General features: G+C 39.3%; 1 protein-coding gene across 1 annotated transcript in view; it reads right to left on the minus strand.

Moving 5' to 3' along the window:
* The window catches only part of srpk2 (SRSF protein kinase 2), a 70,848-nt gene that overhangs the window by 3,513 nt on the left and 40,430 nt on the right, over positions 1–26,905 (minus strand). The window contains exons 3-17 of the mRNA XM_028584518.1: positions 19,289–19,440; positions 17,003–17,111; positions 15,376–15,463; positions 14,767–14,854; positions 14,531–14,637; positions 12,349–12,514; positions 10,438–10,463; positions 9,350–9,704; positions 8,279–8,554; positions 7,607–8,224; positions 5,823–5,923; positions 4,606–4,713; positions 4,428–4,497; positions 2,743–2,835; positions 2,305–2,397 (exon numbers count right to left, since the gene is read on the minus strand). Of these exons, the coding sequence (XP_028440319.1) occupies positions 2,305–2,397; positions 2,743–2,835; positions 4,428–4,497; positions 4,606–4,713; positions 5,823–5,923; positions 7,607–8,224; positions 8,279–8,554; positions 9,350–9,704; positions 10,438–10,463; positions 12,349–12,514; positions 14,531–14,637; positions 14,767–14,854; positions 15,376–15,463; positions 17,003–17,111; positions 19,289–19,440 (2,450 nt within the window). The remainder of the gene's footprint in view (positions 1–2,304; positions 2,398–2,742; positions 2,836–4,427; positions 4,498–4,605; positions 4,714–5,822; positions 5,924–7,606; positions 8,225–8,278; positions 8,555–9,349; positions 9,705–10,437; positions 10,464–12,348; positions 12,515–14,530; positions 14,638–14,766; positions 14,855–15,375; positions 15,464–17,002; positions 17,112–19,288; positions 19,441–26,905) is intronic.

The raw sequence follows: 26,905 nt of genomic DNA on the forward strand, positions 1-26,905 counted from the left end.
TTTTTTGGGCATCGATCCTATTAAAGCTAGTATTGATACTTAAAACAATACTTGGTATTGGTAGTATTTATACTTGAAGTATCAATATGGTAACCCAGAGTAACCAGGACCACGTTAAAAAATAAATAAATCTTGCGCTTGACTTTTCAAATGTAATATTTTTCAATGTTTTGTACACCCAACAAAACTATCTGCATTGCTAGATTCCACAAAAGGTAGGTCGGTTATTTGGGTGCACTGACTCCTCAATCCGATGCCATAGCAGGCCATGATTCTGCAGGCTCCAGCCAAACACTACAGCAGCCGATTTCACTGATTAGTTCAGCCTCTCTGTTTGAGCGTGTGCTACTCAGTGAGGTGCTGTAACGATGGAGTGAAAACCTGTAGAGTTCTTCGATGCAAACCACAAGAACAGAGGGCGAGATGTGGATAGAAAGAGACAGAGAAGTGGTGATGTAATGTAAAGAGACAAAGAGAGGAAGGTGTTCATTATTAGAGAGAGAAGGAAAATGATTGGCTGGGAGCACAAGACTAACGGAGAAGAAAAAAGCATGAGAGAATGATCAATAATGGAGGCGATCCAAAGGTCCAAAGGTGCAGTCTAAACCATGGCTGCCATGGTAACCTCTCCTTCCTATATACTGATTGGAGAACACAAGATGGGGGAAAGGAAACCATCAAGACTTTTTGGCATTCAAGGAGACATTGCTTGTCACAAATTACTGTATTATAATATTTAGGTCTGTACTCTTATACAGATTATGTATTGTATACATATTGTATTATGTATACAATTATGTTTTAATTGTTTTGTTTCAAATTAATGTATCTACTTCCCCGCAAGTTCAATACAGATCAGTGTGCATGAAGGAAACAAGGTAATGAAGCCACTCGATTGCAAGGCAGCACGGCAGACAGAAAAAAGCCCAGAGAGAGCAAGAAAGTCAGACCAGATTAACAGAGCACCAAGGGATAAAAGGGAGAACATTGAGACATCAAGTGCAGACTCAGACCTCAGATAGAGACAACATCAAAGGCAGAATATTAAGGTCTCATGACACATTATGAAAAATATATGAGCAGAAAGGGAAGGAGATTGAGAGAAAGAAAAAAAAGAGAATAAATGAGAGAGTGCAGGGGTTATCAGCTGTACCGAACACAGATCCATACACTTACCAGGCTCCAAGATGAGCGGAATCAGAGAGGTGTAGGACACACTAAAGACCTTCGATGCAGTAAAGCCTTGCTGTTCTGCGAGTATGACTTTACGGTCATTGTTCTCGTTAATACTGCTATTCTGATGCTATTGCCAGAGTAGACTAGCTCCTTCTTTAAAGTGTGGAGGCTTTTGCTTACAAAAATGAAGTTACTGATCATAACTTTGATATACAGTCTGTAGTGATTCATTACTTCTAGGTTAAATTGGTTGTTTTTGCAAAACTCTGATAAGAACGTTATAAGGCAAAACATTTGACTATATATTGCTAGTTTGCTATAGTCTATATTAAGATAATACATTTTCAGATTATTTAGAAAAATAACATCTGATTGTAGTCAGATAATTTGACCGATTTGATACATTTTTTGCTGCATTCCAGTGCCAGAAAATGTAGGCAATCACATCAACGTAATGTCAATTTAGTAGGGATGGGCGATAAAACTGAAACCTGTATTATTTACAATATTAATAATAGGTTTCCAATACGGGTATGTCCAGTATGTCACAACATGGGAAATCGAGGTAAAATCGCATGTAAAATAATTAAATTGATGTTCAAAGTAATGAACTATGTACCACTGTAATTCAGAAGAAAAAAAAAGTCAAATGTGTACAACAAAACGTTTTGTTTTGAAATCTCAATTTGCTTGAAATCATTTTTTTTGTGATGTATGTTTTAGAATGCTTGTGACTTTACCAGTGAACATGTTTTTGTAAATAATCTCACTTTACTTCAGGCCAGAGCAAGTGTGCTTTTTTTTCATTAGTGTTTTATTTATTGTGGGTTCTTCAATCTAAGAAAGAAAATGTTCCCATCATGATGATAGAATACCAATACAACTCCATAAACTATAATAATTAATCATCGCCCAGCCCTACAATTAACCATGCATTTTGGCTGTGATTGGCAACTAACCTGAAACTATCTGACCTGACTTAATTCAGAATACTGTGGCAGTACTACAGACTTAACTATACAAAACACTTTCATCTCAAGACCTCTACTCAGTTCCTCCTATACAACAGCTATCCCTATAGCAGGCCTGCCCTACACCTAACCAACCACTGACCACGGTGTGTTTTACCTTTCTTGGAGAAAAACTCTCGGCTGAACTTCCCGGCTGCGACCATTTTCCGTGGGACCTTCCCAATTAGCTCCATGATCAGAGCGATGTGGTCTGCCCACCACCACATACATCACAGAGGGAACAGGCACGATTCATCATTACAGCATGCACACACACATCACCACGACTGGCTGTATGGGACTGACACACACTGCTGCCTTGGCGTACTGCATGGACACACGGCCTACTGGAGCACCTTGAAGTGGTGAGGATTTTATTTTTTCCTCACGGTTTTCAGTCACAATTGCAATAAATACACCCAATAACTACCGAAATCAAATCCACAGCAACCTAAGCTTTAAGTTTATAAGGTGTCCCGACTGCTGCTAGTGTCCATGTCTGTCCATTTCAGACATCTGTGCGTCCCAGTCCCACCAGCTCTCTGGCCAGCGCTACCTCTTCGGTTGAAGAACTCCCGGGAATATTTTCCGGAGAGCGCAAAGTGCCTCGGAATACAGCCCAGCAGCTCTATGATGTGGGCTATATGGTCTACGGAGGAGAGAGGGTGGGAGGGAGGGGGGGGATAAGGGCCAAAAAAAAAGAGAAGGACATGCAAAAGAGAGAAAGGGTAAAGACAAGGGAGGGGAAACTTAAATGAAAGAGAAGGAGATAAAAGTAAAATGTATGGAAATTGTAAAGAGGGTGGATTGTGGGAAGGAAAATAAAAACAGGGACAGGTAGAAAAGATCACAGAGGGTTCAGGGAGGAATAAGAAGAAGAGAGGGGAAAGGAAGGAAAAAAAGAGACAGTCACAGACAGTAAAAGAGAAAAACCTGTGTTAGTGAGCTGTGCCTCCACAGCAGAGGTGATGAAATTAAATGATCAGCCCTGAAATAAAAGTGACATGCATTCAGATTTGAATGAACTGGAACCCAAGGTTAGATTTTCAATTTGGCCTCAATGGCAGGAGATCAAAGGTGTAAATCAGGATGTCATGAGAAAACTGACACTGGCTTAATGCCCGTGCAAAAACATGCAAAATGAGGTTAAGTGTGTCACATGCAATGACAAAAATAACACAATGAGCTGGTAAGATCAAAGATCACAGGATATGAAGAGATAGAGGTGAGGATGAGGTTGCAAATATAGGGACTGTATTGCTTGATAGAGTAACATGTGACCAGGATATCAATGCACATACAGTATACTCATGGGATACAGTAACTGGCTAATGTTGCCTTCATGCTGCAGTTACTAACTGTCACCATTTACAGTGTATTGGAAACTGATGTGTTATAATGCATAAGTCTATACATTTGCCAATGACAGGAGGTATGTGAGCTCTCTGTGTATCAATAACATTTAAACAATCCAGGTTTAGGTATACAGCAGGGTGAAGATGGGTGGAGGCATAGCAGCAGAGTAAAAGAACAGGATTTACAGTTGACAGTGGATAGTGGGATTTGGGGAGAGGGATGGCTATAGTTTAAACTAAGCTTAAGTTGGCCATTTATATCAATTTAGAATTCAATTGGTATTGATCTATCAACGTTTTTATCCATTGTTCAGATGCATGGTTATAAACAATAACCCCATCTTATATAGATGACATGCTTACAAAACAACAAATATATGCTTAAAACTCCCCATACTGTACAATCAACAAAATAAAATACTGGTGTCTAAAAAGACAATGTTGCAACAACAAATCTGTACTCAGTGTCTGCACTTTTGTTCTTTAAAAAAGAAAAAACAATTACTAAAAGTTAAGTGAATGCAATTGCAAGCTGTGACTGCATCACTGCATGTTAAAGCACAGTTTGCAGCAATGCATCTGAACAATGGAGAAAATCTGTAAAGAAAATTGAGGTTAAATAGTGCATGGACACAAATTTTCATTTGAAAATACATTAAACCGATTACGGTTTTTAATTAGAACAGATCATAAAACATTTAAGACACTTGCATTTCTGTGGTACACCTTTCATCTTTAAGTCAACATTTAGAATATAATGTAAATGAAGCCTACAGTCTTGAGATACAATATTCAGCTATGTGGAACACTTAACAAATAAGAAGTTTTCTGTTTTTATATTTGGAAATCAAATGTGTGTGTACGTCATAAAGATTGAAATACTCACCCTCATCACGGGAGTAGTCCTCTCCAGAGTGAGGCTCAAACAAGTAATCTCCAGTAGCCAGCTCAAAAGCCTACAAGAGACCAAATAGAGTACTGTACTCGGGTCCATACTGAGTGTGTATACTTTAAAAGAAAGTGGATATGAGATTAATGTACTGGTTATATGCATTTGTCCTTACCATGCAGGCAGTACTCCAGATGTCTGCAGGAGTGCTGTAACCAGCTCCTATCAGGACTTCAATGGAACGGTATTGTCTTGTCTGGATGTCCTCTGTAAAGTGCTTGTGCTGTAAAGAGGAAAGGAGAGGAGAGGAGAGGAGAGGAGAGGAGAGGAGAGGAGAGGAGAGGAGAGGAGAGGGATACATTTAATTATACTTGTATGTCTATTCATATTACTGTTTTTTTGTTTTCCTTATAACAAGGATATCTTGACACACACAAATGTGATCACATTATTGAGATATCACCACTCATGTTGCCATATATAATGTAATGTAATGTAATATAATATAATATATAATATATATACAGTACAGGCCAAAAATTTGGATACACCTTCTCATTCAAATGCGTTTTCTTTTATTTTCATGGCTATTTACATTGTAGATTCTCACTGAAGGCTTCAAAACTATGAATGAACACATATGTAATTATGTACTTAACAAAAAAGTGTGAAATAACTGAAATCATGTCTTATATTTTAGATTCTTCAAAGTAGCCACCCTTTGCTTTTTTATTAATAAGGGAAAAATTCCACTAATTAACCCTGACAAAACACACCAGTGAAGTGAGAACCATTTCAGGTGACTACCTCATGAAGCTCATTGAGAGAACACCAAGGGTTTGCAGAGTTATCAAAAAAGCAAAGGGTGGCTACTTTGAATAATCTAAAATATAAGACATGTTTTCAGTTGTTTCACACTTTTTTGTTAAGTACATAATTCCATATGTGTTCATTCATAGTTTTGATGCCTTCAGTGAGAATCTACAATGTAAATAAATAGTCATGAAAATAAAGAAACACATTGAATGAGAAGGTGTGTCCAAACGTTTGGCCTGTACTGTATATATGTTGTACTGTGTATATATATATATATATATATATATATATATATATATATATTAATATATTATTGTATATATATATATATATATATATATATATATATATATATATATTGTTAATAATAATCTCCAGAAAAAACTCCAGCGAGAGGTCCAGCCAGATCCTCATGTCATACTGGATTTTGTGGAGTTTGAATGTCAATGATTTATAATAAAAGACAATTTTACCCATGTGCTGCTGCTTCAACAGAATGTAAAAAGGCTTTAATTTATTTATGTAAAAAATATGCCTCAAATCAAGTAATATCAAATTCCAAACACTGTGTCTTACCACCCAGCAGGCATTTCCGAGATCAGCGATTTTGACTCGAATAGACTCAGCGTTGCGTGGGTCTAGTGGGTTGATCAGGAGATCTGCAGCTCTGGCCCTGACTGAGAGAGGATGGAGTGGGAAAGAACAGGGTTAACACATACAGTAAGTAGAGATGTATCATGGACCAGGGACTCTTCAGCTTTTTAACAAGGAATTCAATTTAGTCATGTTGTTTCACTGGCTTTACGTGGTGTTTGCACGTTTTGGTTTAAAATGCTTATTAAGCTCTGGAGATATGATTCTAGAAGTTATCCTAGTACTATAAAGTTAGAGTTCAAGTTAATGATAATAAAATAATCACTGTGGGTGGATGAGTAATGGCAGTGGTGAGTCATTACTACCCAGAGCAGATATGTGGACACAAAAACCTAATAATGAGAAACTGGCAGCTATAATGTATAAGATAGAATGTCAAAACACAGTGAGCGTTATTCATTTTCTGCTGATCCGTTACCTCACCTAACATCTAAATTTATTATCATTATGCTTTTTTCCTTTTCTTCATCTATCTAAGTAAAATTCTCGTTTACATGTAGATCAAAATCAATAGCGAAATTGGCAAGAAGGAAGCATAAATCAGGCAGCACTAAATCATTTGTTATGAAAGAAATATGAAAGAAAGCTTCTTCTTTTTTTAGCCCCAAAGTGTTAAACCAATAAACCAATAAATTGTGATATCTTTAAAGAAATGATTTACATTAGTATGAGTTTTTTCATCATAATTAGTAAACAGTTTGATTTGAAATCATTTTTTTTCATATATTTTATCGATATCTTCATATAAAAACATGTTTTTAGTGCTTCTTAGTGACAATATAAAATAAAATGTGACATTAAATAAAACTGAGAAGAAAAGCTATTATTAAATAAAAATGTCCTCCAGCAAAACTTATTATTATGAGAGTAAGAATGATGAAATAACATTACATAACATGCATTTGTTTTAAATTATTTCACAAATGATAAAGTAATTTAGGCCTATATATTCAACACAATTTGTGTGATTATGTGATTTATTTCTTATACCATAACCATAATTCTGGATTCTGATTGGCTGGAAGGTGTGGATTAATTTTTAGTAACTGGACAGTTGGGAGCTGAACAACATTGTTGGCTTAACTTTATACGAAGGAGCAGCTGAAGGAGTATGAAGAGTTGGAATAATCAAAAAGGATGCCATATATATATACTGTAAACAACGAAAAGTATTGAAATTAGGGGAGGGGTTCCTGGGCCAGACAGTTTATTTAATAAAGATGAAGCTGAGAGGCACCACTCAAATTCTAGTATTCTAGATTACTCAATAATTCAAATTGCCTAGATTTTTACATTATGAAAAAGAGTGGATTCTGTTGAACACATTGCTGTAATATATGTTTGCGTGTTATATATTAATAAAGTCCTTTTTCTCTGTTTTGCTCCTAAAATGTTAATATTATATTATATATTATTAATGGGGCATTTAGATGGTACTCCTGTCACTTTGATGCTCGTAGCGCAACATGTGTAAGTCTATTTGCTTAGATAGTTGCATTGTTTGAAAGAGGATACATTTTTATACATTTTGGTAAAAAGGTAGTGTAAAAATTGTCGGCGTGAGGAGGATTTGAAGAGATTTACTTAACATTATACTGAACACTTTCGGGCTGGTATGGATTTCTTGAGTTTGTAAATCTGTAATTTTGTGAGAAAATAATAGTTTAGTTGTGTAAATCAGTGGATGTACAGTCAGCACATCTTACCTTTGGGTGTGTCTCCCGTGCTCGAGGACGACACAGTGCGACTGCGGTCAGCGGTGGGGCTGTTGGGTGACTGGCCTGCTCCAATGTCTGCCGTTCCAACAGAAGTGGGGTTTCCCGGCATAGGATCCAGGGGCAAGTCGGGGAAGAGAGGCATGATGGCCGGGTGGCGGTCGCTGCCACCGTTGGTAAGCCCCGGCTCGCCCAGGTCACCATTATACATCTCATAACCGGAGCTGAGAGAGTGGTCCCTGTCTGTGTAGCTGAGCTCGGACTCCACCAGGGGGCAGAGGAGATGCTCGGGGGTGGGCGAGGGAGGGGGGGGATTGCCAGGGTTTGGTTTCAGTCCCTCAGGTCCCAACAAAACGTGACCATTGGTTTTGGCTGAATTGCTTTTGTTGTTGTGGGGTTTGATGGGACAGGTGGTTTCTGTGAGGAGTTCCGTGGTCGTGTCGTCGTCCTCGTCTTCCTCGTCCTCATCCTCCTCCTCCTCCTCTTCATCCTCATCCTCGTCCTCCTCATCCTCCCCCTCCTGCTCCTTCGACTCCTCTTCCTCTACCACTGCCACCTCCTCTGTTTTGCTCTCACTCTTTGGCTCCTCAGTCTCCTTTTCCTCTCTTTCAGTCTCTTTTTCCTCCTCCTCCTCCTCCTCCTCCTCCTCTTCCTCTTCTTCTCCCTCCTCCTCCTCCTCTTCCTTCCCCTCCCCCTTCTCTTCCTCATTCTCATCCTGTGCCCCTTTCAACCCCTCTTCGTCCTCCTCATCCTCCTCCTCCCCCTCCTTGCCCTCTACCTCTGCTTGTGTTGGATCTCCATCACAAGCATCTGTGGTCGGGGGAATGGGTGCATCTTTTTCAGCGGTATGCGTGGGCTCGTCCTCCTCTTCCACCTCCTCATCAGGGTCTTCATCAGTGATGTGGGGTGGCTCGCTCTGCTCCTGGGGAGGCGCCGCACCTAATATGGAAAGACCAAAGGAAAAACAGTGGAGAGAGAAAGTGGGTGGGAAGGAGATATGAACTCAGTCAAAGACAGTGTAGGCAGTGAGTGAAAAAGCATGTAAAGAGATTGGAGAGAAAGAGGCAAATGAGAGAAAAGGAGCATGAAAGAAACAGAAGGTGAAGTAGGGAGACGGAGAAAGACTGCATTTTCTTTTGTGAATCAGCCTAGCCTCCCATACACAGTGGTGCTAGCGTGGGCCAAGTGGTTGGAGCCATTCCACCTCCTATTCATTCACAAACAGACTGCACAAACCTACTGCACATACACATACTCACACACTCAGTCATGCTGCAGATCTTTGATTTAGAAAAATCACCTTTCTAGTTGTTGACAACCTGAATACAGTAAAATGGAGCAACCCAAACTAAATGTGTTACTTAACTGGCAGGAATGACGTTATGAGTCAGGCACTTAACTTTAATGTGTTTTCAATTAATTGTAATGATTTTTTATGAATTCTACTTTATTATTTATTTATTTTTAAGTAAATACATTTGTGTGTGTGTGTGTGTGTGTGTGTGTGTGTGTGTGTGTGGGGGGGGGGGGGATCAGTGGTGATGGATACAGCCAAAGAAAATACCTTTTGATTATCTCAATATTTAGTAAAGCTCTGTAATGTTAATTTAATGTTAATGCTGCATTTGTCATGGGTGGATAGCATTAATTCCTGATATCAGATTTTAATAAAGTGATGTCTAACCCTTGTCAGGACAACAGCACTCAACCTGGGGAAAACTTGATATGACTCACATGTATGATTAGTCAACCTGATGGGCCTCTCCCTCTCTCTCTCCCGCTCTCTCTCCCTCTCCTTCTCGCCTCCCTCCTCTTCCTCATCTTCCCCATCCTCCTCGTCATCATCATCATCCTCGTCGCTCTCTCCCAGAGCCATGCTGGGGCCCAGCTGTGGTGGCGGTGGCTGCAGGGGTGAAGACAGGTTGTGTTCATGCTCCCCTTTCTCTTCCCCGTCTTTGGCTCTCTCCTCCCTCTTCTCGGCCTCTCTCTCCAGGGCTTCGATCTCCAGCATCCGCCTCTCCAGCAGCTCTGCCTGCCGCTTCTGTTTCTTCTTCAGCTTCTTCTTCTTGTTCTTCGAGATCTTCCCCACCTGGGACAAAAAACAGGGCGGGAGAGGGAGAGTCACAGGGGAGGCAAGACCATTAATGAATACAAGGTATTCAAGGAATCAAACTTTTTGACATTTATTCGAATCATAGGTTATGATTTGTAAGTAACGTCCACTAAAAATTCCACTGTATATTGATATTAAATGTAAGTCCATTTGAAATATCATCACTGTCCATTAAAAAACATGTTTTCATTGTTTTCGAGGGATCAAGTGTCCATTTACAGGTTCGGAAAATTGTACACTTCTTAAAAGGCCCTGACGGGAACATGCAATCAAACAAATTTCTAATTTGACTGCATCCAGTACAGTATTTTTTAAAGTCTGAAAATTGCTGCAACCCCATTTATTAGGGATATTGGAGATTCATTAAACATTACATTACATGTCATTTAGCTGACGCTTTTATCCAAAACAACTTACAAATGGTATACATGTCAGAGGTCGCACGCCTCAGGAGCAACTAGGAGTTAAGTGTCTTGCTCAGGGACACATTGGTTGATGTATCACAGTGGGAATTGAACCCAGATCTCCCACACCAAAGGCATGGGTCATATCCACTGCGCCATCACCAATAAACATTGCTAATGTAGAGTAGTAGGAGCTTTGAAACCAGTTAGAACCTACATTTTGACTTTGTGTGTGCTTATGTTTGTGTGTGTGTGTGTGTGTGTGTGCGTTCCTCCCATTTTATACTCACATCTGTTGTACTCACCGGTTTGAGCTGGGGGGCTGTGCTAACTGACAGACAAAGAAAAACAACAATCAGAGGCTCCAAAGTTTCACTAACTTCAATCTGTCACACAACCAAGTTCACACCACGTTCAATATTCCAATCGCCTGGAAAAGAGATAGTTGGTTTTGTACACGTTTCCTTTATAGACCTTACAGTATACATACAAAATCTGTAGGTGAAGTGAGAGAATTGCAAAAACAATTATTCGCTTTGCTAGTCCCAGATCCATAATAAAAACGGTTTATTCTTCTTGTGCCTGAGAATGTATAGCTCCTGTATAGTACAGTATTTTCTCACCTCAATCATCTCACTGATCCAAATTTGGATAATAAACCTCAAAAGGAGTTACAGTAGAGTGAAAAATATTGTTCCAAACATATAGTATTTAAAAATGAAATATGATCAATCTTTCATATTTTCCATTAATTGTTTCTTAATATGCTCAACAGACAAAGTGCGGCTAAATAAATTTGTTATAACACAAACAATCCAAACTATGTTGTCATTTTTCTCCAACATACCTTCGATCTTTTCTGAAACACAAACGTTAAATGAAACAAGCTGAAATAAAATGCATGTTGCTATAAAACACATCTGCACTTATGTTAATGACAATAAAAACGTTTTTTTTATTTTGCCTCTTCAATCCCAGACACATTCTGTCACCGCCGAGCCCTTCTGTTTTGACAGTTGATGGTTTTGTGCCTCACTTTAATTGCGTAGAAATGTAAGCAGTATAATTGGTTGCCCTAAGGCTCAAAGAGACTCCATCGGCTGATGTAAGCAATCGACAGCTCATGAAGGGGTTCACCGAGAGGACAGGGTTCATGTCGAGTTTGTCAAGACTGTTTTTAAGAACTTGATTTTTTTTCAGTCAAGGAACTTGATAGGAGATGGAAAAGCAAGATATCCCTGTGTGGTTTCAAAAAGGCAAGAAACTGAGGAGGCACAAAAGTATTCTCTGTGAATCCTTTTCCCTTCACTGAGCACTTTAATATTAAACATGGTAGTTTTTTTCCATTCATGAAACATATCAAACTAAAGTTGTATTACATTTTTGACAATTCCATTCATGATTTATTTTCATTAACTATAAATGTCAATTTCAAATCAGGATAATGAGCTACAAACCTACTACATGTACTGTAAGCTTCACCTATTACATACAATCTAAATTTCTGTGAAGAAGCTACGCATCTTGCGTAAATAAAACACTAACACAAACAACAAAGGACTTTACCACATGCAGAGTTAAATGTTACTCCAAAAAATTTTGTTTTTTCTTTGCAAACTAAATTAAATGCTAATTTTTAAGCAAAGTTTAGGAAAAACCCATAAATAAATTGAAACGTTAAGAAACTGTTTTGGGAAATACATGTATTCGCTTTCTTGCTGAGAGAAACTAAAGCCAGCAGCCGGCTAGCTTAGCTTAGCATAAAGGCTAGAGACAAGGAATAACAGCTAGCCCGTCTAGCCTCTTCTCATCTAACTCGGCTCGGTGTACATTTTTAAATCCAGACTTAAAACATTTCTTTATTCAAACCATTATGGACATGTTTTAAATCCGTAACCTCTGAACCCTTGTTTTATTGTTGATTTTATTATGCACTATCCTTCGTTGTTTTATTTCATGTTTTAACAATCTTATCCTCTGTTGTTCCAATTATATTCCTTTTTGTGTTGTTGATTTTATATTTAATAGTTAACTTTGCCTTTTACATGGGCTAAATTGTTGTTGTGAAGTGTTCTGAGACCATGGTCCATGGTGGTAATTCACTATAAATAACAATAAATTGAAATTGAATTTAACTCTCAGCTAGAAAGCAAACTTCCCAAAATGTTGCACTATTTGCTTCAAAATACACATAGTGTAAGTGTTTGTGCATCTACCTGCTGATCCAGACGGTGGGGGGGCTCCAGCCTTCTGCCATTCGGTCGCCTCCATGGCCATACGCCTAACAAAGGCGTCATCTACACACATCAGGATGTTCTCTGGCTTGATGTCCGTGTGGATGATTTTACATTTAGTGTGGAGGTAGTCAAGACCCTGCAGGACCTACAAACACATTCAGATAAACAGACACAGGTTTTATTACTGAAAAACATGCTCAGAGTTGTTTAGGTGTTTATACACTCTAAATAAATGCAGACAAAGCTTCTCTCCCTTTCTGGCTCTCATATGTCCCTTTCATTCTTTATCTCTTCCTCAGAGCCAAATAAACCATTCTTCTAATGCTTGTCATTCTCTGAGGGCAGAGAGCAAAGGCTGTTGATGTTTTTGTTTCACCGTTTCTTTCATTTCTTTCTGTCCAGAGGCTTTGAGATTGAAGCAGGGAACAGACTAATTTAATTTCTACTCATCTTCAGCTTGGCTTTCGAGAGGCGGGAGGCTGGCAGCGGATCAAACGGCTGAACAACTTCACATGCCCATCAGGTGGCTGAGGGAAAATGCCTGAAAGCACCGCGTCTTAGGATGGCAGTGGTACTGAAGTCTAAAGTGGGAACTGCACAATAGCATGCACTGTATTATTAGGCCAAAGTATTGGGTGTGAATTTGGCTGTCTGAGTCTATCTGAGTGCTCTTCATATATAATATTTCTTCATCCACTGTTTTTTTCTTTCTTTCCTCTCAAGTCTTTTACTAGTCTCGCTTTGCCAGACCCTCCTCCAAAGCGTGCTGGAGGAGGGTCTGGCTACTCCACATAGCATTCGGGGATGGGAGGAAAACGTGCTCTGGTTTAATGGCATTTCTTTAAACCAATCACAATCATTTTGGACGGTGCTAAGCACTGGAAAAAAAATCTGTGGTGCAGCTGCAAAATAGGCTCGGAAGGAACTTGTTTTGGTGGAACGTGTACGTTTAAAAGTTGTTTTAGTTGTGCAACAGAAATCTCAGATTGGACAGATAGTCTAGCTAGCGTACAAACATCATATATTTAAAATGCCAACACAAAGAAAGCCCAAGGCAACAGCTATCCAGCCTAAATGAGTGAAATCCGGCAGATTTTCCGGCTGCAACGGAGGAATCACGGAAGTGAAATGTCAAGGATAGAGACTAGTCTTTTACAGTCTTTACAATAAATTACAACATTTTCTTAACCTCATCTCCCATGAGGAATTATAGATAGAAATACTGTAAGTCTCAGTATTAATACACATGCATGTTTCATAATACACAAACTTACTTTTAGCCTAAGTTAAAAAGCACTACTGCTTCACAGAAAATGAATAATACTGCAACAATGCAGGTACAGCATGCTTGGGTTGTGGTAGCCTATATTTTTTTTTCTAAATCTAAATCCTATCAAAAATCAATTAAACCAAATTGTAAACATACATAACTAATCATCAGTAATGTCAAATGACATCTTAGATTGCTTCCTGTGTTTAAAATGTGTATCATATAATGAAAGAATTGAATTGTTTTAAGAAAAAGAAGAAAAAAAACATTTCCCACTTGACAATTCCACATGACTACACTGAAAAGTTGGACATCTGAGTTTTCCACCAGCACTTAAACACAACAACTATTCGTGGATTGGAGAAAAGCTCCAAAACACAAATTTTACCCAAACCACATGGGTTAGCAATCTGTCAATAAACACAAAAGTCTTTTTGAAATTCAATTGAAATCAACTGTTCTGTATAAGTATAGGTTGACTTTGTTTGTAGAAAGAATGATGAATTTGTGATCATACATTTATCATCATCGTCGTCATATACTGCACATTTTTTGATTTTATGTCGCATGAAAACACAGATTTGTCAGTAGTATTGTCAAGAGACTTATTTCTCTCCACAATGAATTGAAAACACAATGTTGTTATTGTGTGCTAAATGTGATTTAAACATAAATATCATTAAGTAAGGATAAAGCTCCACTCCATTCAGGACAAATACTTAATAAGTACCAGCATGTCCCCTTGTTTGACCTGTAATGCACCCCCACTCTCAGGAGAAATTCATGTAATGTTAATTGCAGTGGCCAGATATTTTATTTATAAAAATTATGTGGAAATACAGTCAGCAATGTATATATGTCTCTAAGTAGATTTGGTGTGAGTGTCCTTACCTGTTTGATAATGCTCTTGACACATGGCAGTGGCAGACCTTGGTAGTTGGATTTAATAATCCACTTCAGCAGGTGGTGACCTAGTACCTCAAACACCATACACACATCTGGAATGGAGAGTCAAGGACTCACATTATTATATCTCTTTCTCCCACTCACACTCACACTCACACTCACACTCACACACACACACACACACACACACACACACACACACACTCTTCTGATTGGGATACGTATGCCGTTGACGCCAGAGATCTTGAAGTCATCTATCAGCTGAACCACCATGTCCTTGTTGGGGTCACCTGGGTCGCTCTCTCTCACCTGGAGGACAAGAGGACAAAGAGCTGAAGCAAACACGACAGGAAGAAGGAACAGAAGATAAAGCAGGATCAAGACAGGAAACAAACAAAAAATATTAAAGAAAAAAAGGACAGGAAAACAGGGAATAACAAGAAAGAGGAAGAAAGCGGGAATGGGAGGACTGAAGGAGAATGACAAAGCTAGAGAAAGACCAGAAAAGAGAGCAGGAAAGGAAGAGGACAAGGGAGATTGATGTGGGAGATAAAGATGCAGAAAAATTGATTGGAAGATGTCCTCTGCCCCCATCATGCAAGAGAAATGACCAGTGTATCTTTAGTGTTTCTTGTTAACAGGGTGGTGGGAGATGCAAGGTGTGAAGAGGGAAGAAACAGGAGGGAAGGTGTATATATAAGGATGAGAAAATGTAGTAGAAAAGGATGAGAAGGAGTAAGAAAGAAAGGAAACACAAAATGAAAACAAGGAACAAACAAAAGAACAGAGGAAGATGAAAAGAATAAGTAAATAACTAATCAGATTCTCACACATCGCAGCAGTTTGATCTCATCCAGGGCCGTCTCTGTGTAATGCTGGGCGCTCTTCACCACCTTCATGGCCACAAAGTTCTTCACTCTGTAATGACAAACACAGACACATGCAGTCATTGACACACTATGGGTTGTTTAAGCCAGTTAGGCTGATTAATGTGTCTGAATCAATATTTGTGACCGATATTATAAAATGTCCCTCACCATGCCTTTATTACACATTTGCATAGATATGGTTCACACTGCCAACACTGCCATTGGAAATGCAAATGTTGCAATGTGGCATTTCATAAAATCAAAATAACGTTAACCCTAATGGTGGAAGTCAACCAAAACTCTTTCCCAGCACACCATGCTTTATTCACCAAATGTTTTCGGCTATCAGGGTCGTGTCAGGCGTGTCTGACGTTCAAGCTTCGATGCATCCTAGTGTACAGATCACCATGGATACAGGTATATAAAAGAAGAAATATCAAAGACCATAAATACAACACATTTAATATTCAAACATATGTTTAGAATAGTCTAAAGCAAATCTTTCATCTTAAATCCATGAATCTCAAACTGTTCCATTACAAAGCAACAAATCCTGTATTCTATCGAAGTATATGATGCAAATGAAAGCAATGCAAATGATAATCTAACAAAACTGTTACACCTGCAACAACTGATTTGTTTGGCAACTTGGGGGCAGTGGATACAAGTTGTAAACACCACATTGACATATAATTACTTTATTAGTTGATTTGACAAACTTGTTACCAACGATGAGGGGCCATCAGGTGCGTTTTACTTGTATGTGTGTGAGGTAATTGTGAATAATGGCCCTGATGGCAAACAGCTTATTGACAAAATAATCATTCTAAGTCCAAAATGTACTCTTTTATAGTTCTGTTTTTGGTCTCTTCCAACTCCTGAGGGAAATATGTGACTCTATAGCTGCTAAATGCTCCACTATGTTCTGCCATTTGGTGCCGAGCAGGTAGTGTACAGTCACAGCTGCCTGCTGTGGCCAACAATGATGCTATGAGAAGGTTGAGATTGAACCAAAACAGTAAAGTTGTAAATTATGCATGTTAGGAGGTAGGAGAGAAGACAACACAAGTCTTAATACTGACACACTGAATATAACATTTGTCAAGGATTGTGACTGGCTGTACAGTAACCCAACTCCAACTCACTAGTTTATGACCACCATTAGTGTAATTAACACCAGTGAATAAGTAAATGAGTTTGTGTGCGCGTGCGTGCGTGCGTGTGTGTGTGTGTGTGTGTATCAGGGAAAGGTGACACTGGGTTCATGATAGCGTCATCCATCCACACTGGTTGCCTCGTGAACACAGAAACAACATTATAGTGCAAATGGATTACTTTGGTATCAGCGCAGTGTGGTGTTGGTTGCAACCGTCGTCGTGGTAACAGTCAACAGATGCATGCGTGTGTGTGTGTGTGTGTGTGTCTGTGTGTGTCGGGATGTGTTGAGGGCTTCTTTCATTACGTATTTGTGGTGAGTATGTGTGTAATGTGTATGTGTTATAAGTCCACTATACTGTGTGTGTGTGTGTGTGTGTGTGTGTGTGTGTGTGTGTGTGTGTGTGTGTGTGTGTGTGTGTGTGTGACTCACTGTATGTCCCAGCATAGCCATACGGTGGAGAAGTGCCCCCACCCCAGCTTCCTGATCACATGGTACCTCCCGTTGAACAAATCCCCGATCTTCACCGGATGGTATCCTCCTGAGGGATAAAGAGAGAGACGATGAAGGTTACAGGCGGCTGATAGTCTTAACCAGGCAATGACATGAAATCCATTAGTGAGAAAGAGCAACTGAGGGACAGAAGTGCAATATATGACGTTTGTACAGAATACACTAACATGTGAACATATATGAAAAAGATGGATCCAGGAGGATGTCAAGCAGCTTCAAGGTGTCGACAAAAGCTACAATAAAGATACCAAAATACTTCCTTAAAAGCTCCAACGATTAGTTGATCAAAGGGAAATAAATCAACCACTATTTTGATAATCAATTAATCAATAGTAGTTCAGTAGTTTTTCAAGAAAAATGCTGGTTCAATGTATATATATTATATATATTACTATAATGTGGATTTGTTGCTTTTCTTAAATAAAAGAATATGTTCTGGTTTTGGACTGTTTGTCACACAAAAAAAAGACATTTGAAGATTCCACCTTGGATTTTGAGAAACTATGATGGGTATTTTTCTTTTTTCAAATGTTTAATAGGCAAAACAATTAATTGATAATAAAAATAACTGTTACTTGCAGCTCTAGTGAAAATTGTGCATTATTTAGTATTGAGCATTCTAGACAAGAATGTCTAGAATGTATACTTTGTGTTCTACATGTTCTTACATATTGTGCCTCTGCCCTGGCGTGTCAGAAACATGAATATAGTATATTGATAATGTGTTTGCAGTGTGTAGCTTTTTGTAATCCATTACGCATCCTTTCCAACTCAACTTAAAATGGAACAAATTAAACATTGTTCAAAAGCACAAATCCTCGTGATTCTATCTGTGTGAACCATTTTAAGATTCCAATATCACTTGACAACAACAGTTGATTTTTTTTGTAACAGGAGTGCATACAAAACAGAACAGTACAGGTAAGACAATAAAACATATGTGCATCGTTGAGTTGAATATCACTTAGATTAATTCTGACTTGATAGTACAGTAGATGATAGTAAACTCCAAAAAGTTCCAAAGAGACCAAAGGAGTTCAATAACAATAACTATTTTATTTATTATTTATTTATTTTCTATTTTATTTTTTGGCTTGTGTTCAATAAGGAGGCTGTTTATTAAGAGGTTAACAAAACAGAAAAATCAGTGGTTGTTTGTAATGCTTCAACCTGAAACATCAAAATCCTCTTTGTTGTTGCTACAATGACACGACCAGCTGGCAGAGAGAGAAGTCTCGCTTACATCTGTCGTAGGTGTCTTTAATTGAACTTAAACTTGGTGAATTGTTTAAGTAATATAACACAGACACACCAGAAGGGTGGCCAACATGTGTAGAGTACACATAACACTACAATGAATAATACTACTACAACAACTCATCATAATAATAATAATAATAATAATAATAATAATAATAATAATAATAATAATAATAATAATACATACATACATACATACATGGCAGGCACTTCTCCAAAGAGGGTTACAACATGCATTTCTTGAGTCTTAAAATATTCAGAAATAAATAAAAGAGGTATAATGTGAAGGGCTTTATCAGTAGAATCACTTGTTTTTAACAGGCAATGAAAAGAAGCCAAAATACACAACAGAGATGAATTTCCTCTTACTGAAGTGAGATCTGACAGTTTGGCTGTGCTTCCTTCAAAACAACCTCATAGAAATCAAGAGTTGTCCTCCAAAACATCATGACGTATTATAGCATATAATTAAAAGACATCATTGTATATTCAGAATAACCGTAACAGCAAAATAAAATGTAAAACACGCTGCACTAATTTTACCTACAGATATCAAATGATAAGAGAAGTGGAAAGTTCTACAGTGTTTACAGAATGGGTGTAGCCTTTTGAAACACAGCTGAAAATGAACCTCTTAGCAGACAGCACAGCCTTTTATTTGGCATTCTGGGCCACTGCAGAAAACTAGACTGCCGCTCCTTTCTGGCAACAACTAAACAACCTTGAAACGCTGGTGTCACAACTGCCGAGCGTTTCACACTGATGGCTACAACGACGCTGCTGCAAATCCCATCAGGACGGAGGGAGAAATGGGGAAGAGAATTGCAGACATAAGCAGGGAGAGGAGACATTGTTGAGCTGTGTACGACACATGTAGAAAGTGGAAGTAATGGGCTGGGAGAGATGACTCCAGTATGTGTGGGTCTGTCTGTGTGGCGTTCTGACCTTTGCAATAGTCCGCGGGGTCCTCCTGCTCCTCATCGTCGGAGCCCAGGATCTCCTCCTCCGGCTCCGGGGGCCCTGCTGGCTCAGGGGGAGGCGGAGGGGGCGGTGGGGGAGGAGGGGCACTCACCGGGGCTTTCTGCTGGGTCTCAGGCCTGTAAACACAACAGAGGGATGGAAGTTAGGTAACCTATCAGGTAACTTTTATCGGAAACCCATCTCCCAGCCTGAGCATTTTTGTTTTAGTATTTCTAGCTGTGACTCAAAGCGAGTGCAAGGTGTTTGGTGTTTTTTGCCCCTAACGGCGCCTTCCAGGCAGCGCGGCAATGGTTACATTTAGGGTTGAGGTTAGTTGCCTGGAAGGCACCGTTGTAGGCAAAATACACCATCGAGCTGAGTGCAACTCTAGACTGAGCTTTAAGTGCAGATGACTAATATCTAAAAAATAACGTGTTGCTGACTAGCATCATTCAACACTGATTCATCCAGTACTGAATTTACGAAAGCTTTTGATTTGCTGCTCTGAACACATTGTGTCAGACAGGTTTTTCATGCAGAAGAAGTGACTTAAGTTTAATAAGTCTGTGTTTGGAATAAATAGAAAAATATCTACAGTTGGCATGAGAGCAATAGTCAGTGTTGCTGAACAAATAAAGAATGAAGGTGGCAACTACAGAAACTCATATTTAATCAAGAAGAAGGTCACAACACCTGGAATATGTTTTGACCGCAATACAATTAAATCATCAGAAGTGAACAATATACAACATAAAACAGGTTCTGATCAAATCAAACCTAGCTAACTGATATTCAATCAAGGATTTCTGCAAATGGAAGACCAAGCCTACTTGCAGAACATGCTTAAGGAAATACTTTAGTTTTAAGTTGGTGCAGTGTTTTTTCTTGTGTGTATGGCAAGCCCCATGTTTGACATAATAATAAAATAAAATAATAAAGTCAAACCCAAACCCAATGGATCTTATTCTCATATTCCCTAAAGTTGTTGTAAAAGTACACTTTCAGATTGACAAACAAGCAGAACACAAGCGGTCTTCTCCATGACCATGGCTGGGCATAGTTGATGCAGACAACATTAAAAGGTCCCATGGCATGAAAATTTCACTTTATGAGGTTTTTTAACATTAATATGAGTTCCCCCAGCCTGCCTATGGTCCCCCAGTGGCTAGAAATGGTGATAGGTGTAAATCGAGCCCTGGGTATCCTGCTCTGCCTTTGAGAAAATGAAAGCTCAGATGGGCCGATCTGGAACCTTCTCCTTATGAGGTCATAAGGAGCAAGGTTACCTCCCCTTTCTCTGCTTTGACCACCCAGAGAATTTGGCCCACCCATGAGAGCGAGAGACATCATGGCTTTTAAACGAGCAAAGTGGCAGTTGGTCAAGGCCACACCCCTACCCTCCACCTTGCCCCCCTCTCTCCTCCTCAATAGCATTTAAAGCTACAGACACAGAAATGGCACATCCTAAGGAAAGCTCATTCTGGGACTGGCTCTAGTGGCTGTAATTCTGCACCAAGGCTGAATTTCGGGAAAGAGACTTCAGATACAGTATTAGGGGACCACTAAGGTCTATATAAAAGCATCCAAAAAAGCACCATGTCATGGGACCTGTAATACTGTTCTAATAACCACAGGGTAATTTTAATATAAATTCATGTTCTGAGGTATTTAAAATCAGATAATAAAAACAAAAGAAATCAAACGTTACATTGTGTTTTTAAGATCTAATTCTATGACAGATATCAATAAGATTCAACTTAATGATAACACTGAATTATCACCCAGTCCAAATCATAACTGCAGTTGGTTGATGGGCTGATATTGTTTGTAGCTCCCAGACAGTCAGGTTGAACCGGTCAACACCCACCCAACACCTCAGATATGAATCACCAGACAAAAGATGGAGGACATCCAAAATCAAAAAAGAAAAAATCAATTTTGAATCAATCCTGAAAAAATGTAGTATTATGTAGAAGGTATTCTTAAAATGCATGGCATTATTAATGACATTGACGTATTAATACATATTAGACTATGCTATCAGATATCAGAAGGTTCATCTCCACTGTCCATGCCGGTCCTCTCAGTTAACAGCCTTGTTCCACTCCCTTTTGCATTTCTAAACTGGAACTGAGCCCATGAGAGAGAAAAAATAAAATAGGCTGCAGAACACAAGCTGCTTCTTTCTATAGGCCTGGCTACTTTTTGAGCATTTATCCAGGGCGACTTACAAGGATTGATGATGAAGGGAGTTCGGCGTTTTGCTTTAGGATGCTGCCATGGCACACATTTGGGGTGGTTTGTTGTATGTTTTTGGCCATTCCCACCAAACACAATCCACACCAACCTGCCACTGTGCTACTTGTAATTGATTTTGGTCTAATTAGCCCACGGTTCTTTACTGTTCATGGATCCCGTAGAGCAGTGGTTCCCAACCCGAAGGTTTGACACCCCAAGGGTTTGCAAGGTCAATCTGAGGGGTCAAACATTTACAAAAATTACAAAACTACGTTTATGTTTTCCAGACGTTCTTTTATTGTTTTTCTTGAAAAGTGCTGGATAACTTCACCTCTTATGGCCTCTGAAAATTAAAAAAAAAACAGCTGGGAACTCCTGCTTTAAAGCACTGAACACTAAACTCTACCACTGCATGCTATGCCTGCAGTACAACAGTGATATAACAATGCTATCCAACAACAATGTGACACAATGTGTGCACATTTGCTGTGATTGTTTGTGTCAGATGAGCTCTCCTGTCACACAATCCTGTAATATATGAAGAAGGTGTGCATTGGAGGTGAGAATGTAGCTCTCACATTCATCAGTGCTGGGAAAAAGGGGGACATTTTCAATCAATCTAACGTTTCCTTATCATGACTAAATCAAATCTTCACCTTAAGAAAACTCGCCGTTTCAATGATCTCTCTGTTAGACAACTGAGCCTAAGAAAGCTCGACAAACACGTCCTATTCCACGTCACCTTACAGTGCCGGCAACACGATCAAATGCTAAATTAGGACAGAAAATAATATAAACACACAAAGCAAGCGCTTGTGAGCTGTGATAAAATTGCGGTCACAGGCTCAGACACATGCTGGAGCCTCTTGGTGCGTTGCCATGGCAACTGCAGAATGAGGAGGGGGAAAAAAAATATCCAGGACACCAAGCGTTAATGTGGTGGCAAGGCCAACACACACACACACACACACACACACACACACACACACACACACACACACACACACACACACACACACACACACACACACACACACACACACACACACACACACACAAATGGGAGGGCTGTCCTTGCAGTAGGATGCTGCTTCTTTACCAAAGCAGTCACGTAGAGTGTCTGTCATACATCACATCTATAAGCTCAGCGCTTTTATAAGACTCATTTTGCCATTGGCTGTACGAACACTTAGCTTCCCATAACTTGCTGGACCTGAGCAGAGCAGCAAAAACATTAAGACAGAGACAGGCAGAGGAAAGACGGGGACAGAATAAAGACAAACTGAGCGTGTGAACAGACAGAAAACAGAAAGAAAGAGGTGCAAATGAAGAGAAACAAGGAAGGAGAAAAGTGAGAAGTGGGCAGAAAAAAAGAAAGCGAAAGAAAAAAAAAGTCACATGTACTGTAGAGAGAAGCCTAATCAGACTAAAACAACAACCGCAGGAGACATAAATAAGTAGAAAGGAGAGACAGAAAAATATGCAGGAAGAAACAGACAGACAAATACAGTATACAGAGAGAGAGAGAGAGAGAGAGAGAGAGAGAGAGAGAGAGAGAGAGAGAGAGAGAGAGACAGGCAGACAAACACAAGCCGAGACAGAGAAAAATAGAGAGGCAGAAAGAGAGTAGTGTAGGCTGACAAGCAGAGAGAACAGTCAGAACAAAACAGAGACACAAGCGGAGAAAAACAGAGGCAGCAGGCAGGAAAAAACAGAAACAGAAAAAGAGAAAGAGACAGGAAGAAAATAACAGCGTGGACACAATCAGGGGGGAAACATACAAAACAATTTGCCTTGTATGTGGGTGTATGTTTTTTGAGATGTACTGTACATCATTCCACCTTAAATTCCACTGAAAAACTGGTGGAGGTGGAAAAAGCATTCGTGCTATGTGAGTGGAAAACAAACAGAAGGCTGACAACAAGCTCATCTTTGAACACAAAAACACAACAGTGAACTAAGGTCATTACCTTCAAAAACACATAGTGCAGCATTTGTGTAATTAGAAATTAAGACTTTTTTGTGGGGTGGTGATGATCTGGTTTTTTCTGCTTTTATTTGTACAAAAGTGAGATGTTACAATCTTTTTTTAAATATGCAAATCACAGCATACAGTAGATCCAGAGAGTAATTCCCCACCTCTCCCCCTTCAGAGGCTGTTAATGTCTGCCAAAGTCTACAGACACCCTGCTATACCAGAACTGCACTGTTCAACTGTACAGAGAGCTACACAATTGCATCTGCAACACTGTGTCGTGTTGTTTAATATCTTCTATAAAACAAATTTCAGGTATGCCTGCAACGAGGAAAATGACAGTCATCATCTGTTAGAGTTGTGGTTGTTAACCTTTACGGTACTGTGGCACACACACGCACAAAAATAAAAGAGGTACCAGGCTCAGAAAACCCTTTGCCTTATGGTGTATCAGGTTGCAGGGTATATAGCTTGCACCTTTTGTTTTTGGTCTTTTAACTATTTAAAAACAGTTCAAGTTTGATTTTAAGTTACAGAAATGATCAATTAAGTATTTGCTAGTGGGCAAATTAGTGCCGATATGTGGAGGAAATATATTATACATTTAAACAGAGGATGGAGCATGGTAAGCATGAAATCCTGCACACTATTGAACGTCAGTGGCACATGTTTAGAATCAGAAGTTAAATTACTTATTGTGGCGTTTTTGTTTACAATGCTTACAGATTTTGTACAGCTGGCTAGCTATGAAGGCTTAATGCTGGGTTAAAAGACAGGGTTTGGGTCAGGGTTACAGTAGTCTGGATCAATGGAAGTACATTTCCAGGATAATTCCCTGTCCCTCACCTTCCGCTATCTGTGTGTTGACGTTCTCAAACTCTGTTCGCTTTGAGAAACAACAACAAACTTAGAGCTAGCATGCTACACGCTGAAAATGGCAAGTTTGGAAAAACAATTGTATTGTGCAACAAGGCAGGCTTGCTTGGTTCTTTTGGGGAATGATTGTAAAGATTTACAAAGAACATTTTTATGGCATTAGCTATATAACTGGGACATTTTGGGACCAATTGACAGGGATTTGCTATGGACAAAATACACACGGCGATACACTGGTAAAAGCAAATTAAGTAACCATGTATCCAGCTAATTTAAATAGTTCACGTTACTGTATTGCGTGAGCAATTAACTTGTTTTACTATTGTATGTGGCGTTTCCTTTTGCGGGGTGTAAATGTTCCACCAAAACAAGATCCTTCCTGAGACCATTTCAATGTATGTGCTGTGGAGATAGGTCTGGCAATGCGATACTAGGGTTACGGTAACTACATTCTAGCAGCTATCCGAAAAACTAGAAATCCGGTCATGAAACTGCAGCTTTCGCTATTGCTGGAACATGCACCTCACTTGTGCACCTCACCACAAACTTAAGGTTGATATAATGGAAGAGCTGTGCTGATTATCAAGATGATATTAACACTGTAATGGTTGAGCTGGTGTTTGTGCACAGATGTGATCACCTTGCCTTCGGGGCAGTGTGGGAGAAGAAAATATGAACCATCAGGAATGTCCTGCCTGTACAGTATAAGTATTTTTATGTTCATGTAAAAGTGTGTACGCGAACTTATTAAGGCATTGTCCTCTCCTGCAGTAATGCAAGTTTAAAATAGGACACTAAATGCATATTTTGGTAAAACACTATTTTGAAAGTGGTAGCACCGCTCCAGTAGGCTACATGTGACTATAGAGCACAGGTTGAGACAAGAGTCTCTCAGCCTATAACCTTGTACTGTGGAACTCAAAGTAAATGACTGCAGAATGTGCCGTACATCCTTCAACATCTTGTTATGTGTGTGGACATGCCCAGGCTGTTTCTCACACCCTAACCTTAGTGTAAAGTATGTGGACAGATCTGGACACACACACACACACACACACACACACACACACACACACACTTTTCAGTGTCAGCTTTTCCACTCTCACGCCCTGCAATGGCATCTGTAACCCCAGTGTTACATTCTCTACCAACAGGCACGCTGTTTTAGATCCAGTGTGCTTTAGTGAAAATCTGCATACCAAAGAACCATTAATTAAATAAGACATTTCACTCACGGGTAACGTACACGGGTAATGTACAGTATGACGTGATTAGTTCAAATGTTCTGTCTACTAAGCTAACTTGAAAGGTTCGTCTTGTTGTTAATCAGCGGAGGACCAAGCTTGTCCCAGCTTCATCATTCACACCTTAAGACATCACTGTGTCATCTGCAGAAGATCATCATGACAGCAGAAAACCCACAGGAAGAAGATAGACTAAGACGCCACTGAAGACTGAATTCCTCACCAATCGTAAAGCAATTTTTCCTACCAGTAAATTCCTCATCATACCACACTGTCTAAACAGCTTTGCTGCTGTAAATTGCTGACTTGACAGGGCAAGGAAACAGGTAAAACAACTTCTGACTTTACCCTCAAAACAAGTATTTATTTTGATATAAATACAGCTCTGTGTCAACAATTATAAGAATCTACTGTCATCATGTCAATGAAACTAAAGTTTCAGAGTTAGACACCTTTAGTTGAACTCAGAAAAAGTCTGGATATTGAGGGGGTGGTGATTATCTGGTTTTTGTTGTGCTTTTATTTGTACAAAAGTGAGATGTTACATCCTTTTTTTAAATATGCAAATCACAGCATACAGTAGATCCAGAGAGTAATTCCCCACCTCTCCCCCTTCAGAGGCTGTTAATGTCTGCCAAAGTCTACAGACACCCTGCTATACCAAAACTGCACTGTTCAACTGTACAGAGAGCTACACAATTGCATCTGCAACACTGTGTCGTGTTGTTTAATATCTTCTATAAAACAAATTAATTCCAGGATCGCTTTCAGGTATGCCTGCAACGAGGAAAATGACAGTCATCATCTGTTAGAGTTGTGGATGTTAACCTTTACGGTACTGTGGCACACACACGCACAAAAATAAAAAGGTACCAGGCTCAGAAAACCCTTTGCCTTATGGTGTATCAGGTTGCAGGGTGCTTGCATCTTTTGTTTTTGGTCTTTTAACCATTTAAAAACAGTTCAAGTTAGATTTTAAGTTACAGAAATGATGAGGGGTAAACGTATGGTAGCTACTTTGCATAGGCAAAGTAAAAGTACATCCTTTGGTTGAGGAACAAACTGATGCTGCTACTGTGCAAATTAGTGCCAAGAAGTGGAGGAAATATATTATTACACATTTAAACAGAGGATGAAGCATGGTAAGCATGAAATCCTGCACACTGTTGAACGTCAGTGGCACATGTTTAGAATCAGAAGCTCTGGTTGATGGACAGCATTATCACTAGAGCTAGACCGATAAATCAGCCAATATTAGCTTATTAGCAG

This window comes from Perca flavescens, chromosome 8 (assembly GCF_004354835.1).
Source record: "Perca flavescens isolate YP-PL-M2 chromosome 8, PFLA_1.0, whole genome shotgun sequence".
Lineage (NCBI taxonomy): Eukaryota > Metazoa > Chordata > Actinopteri > Perciformes > Percidae > Perca > Perca flavescens.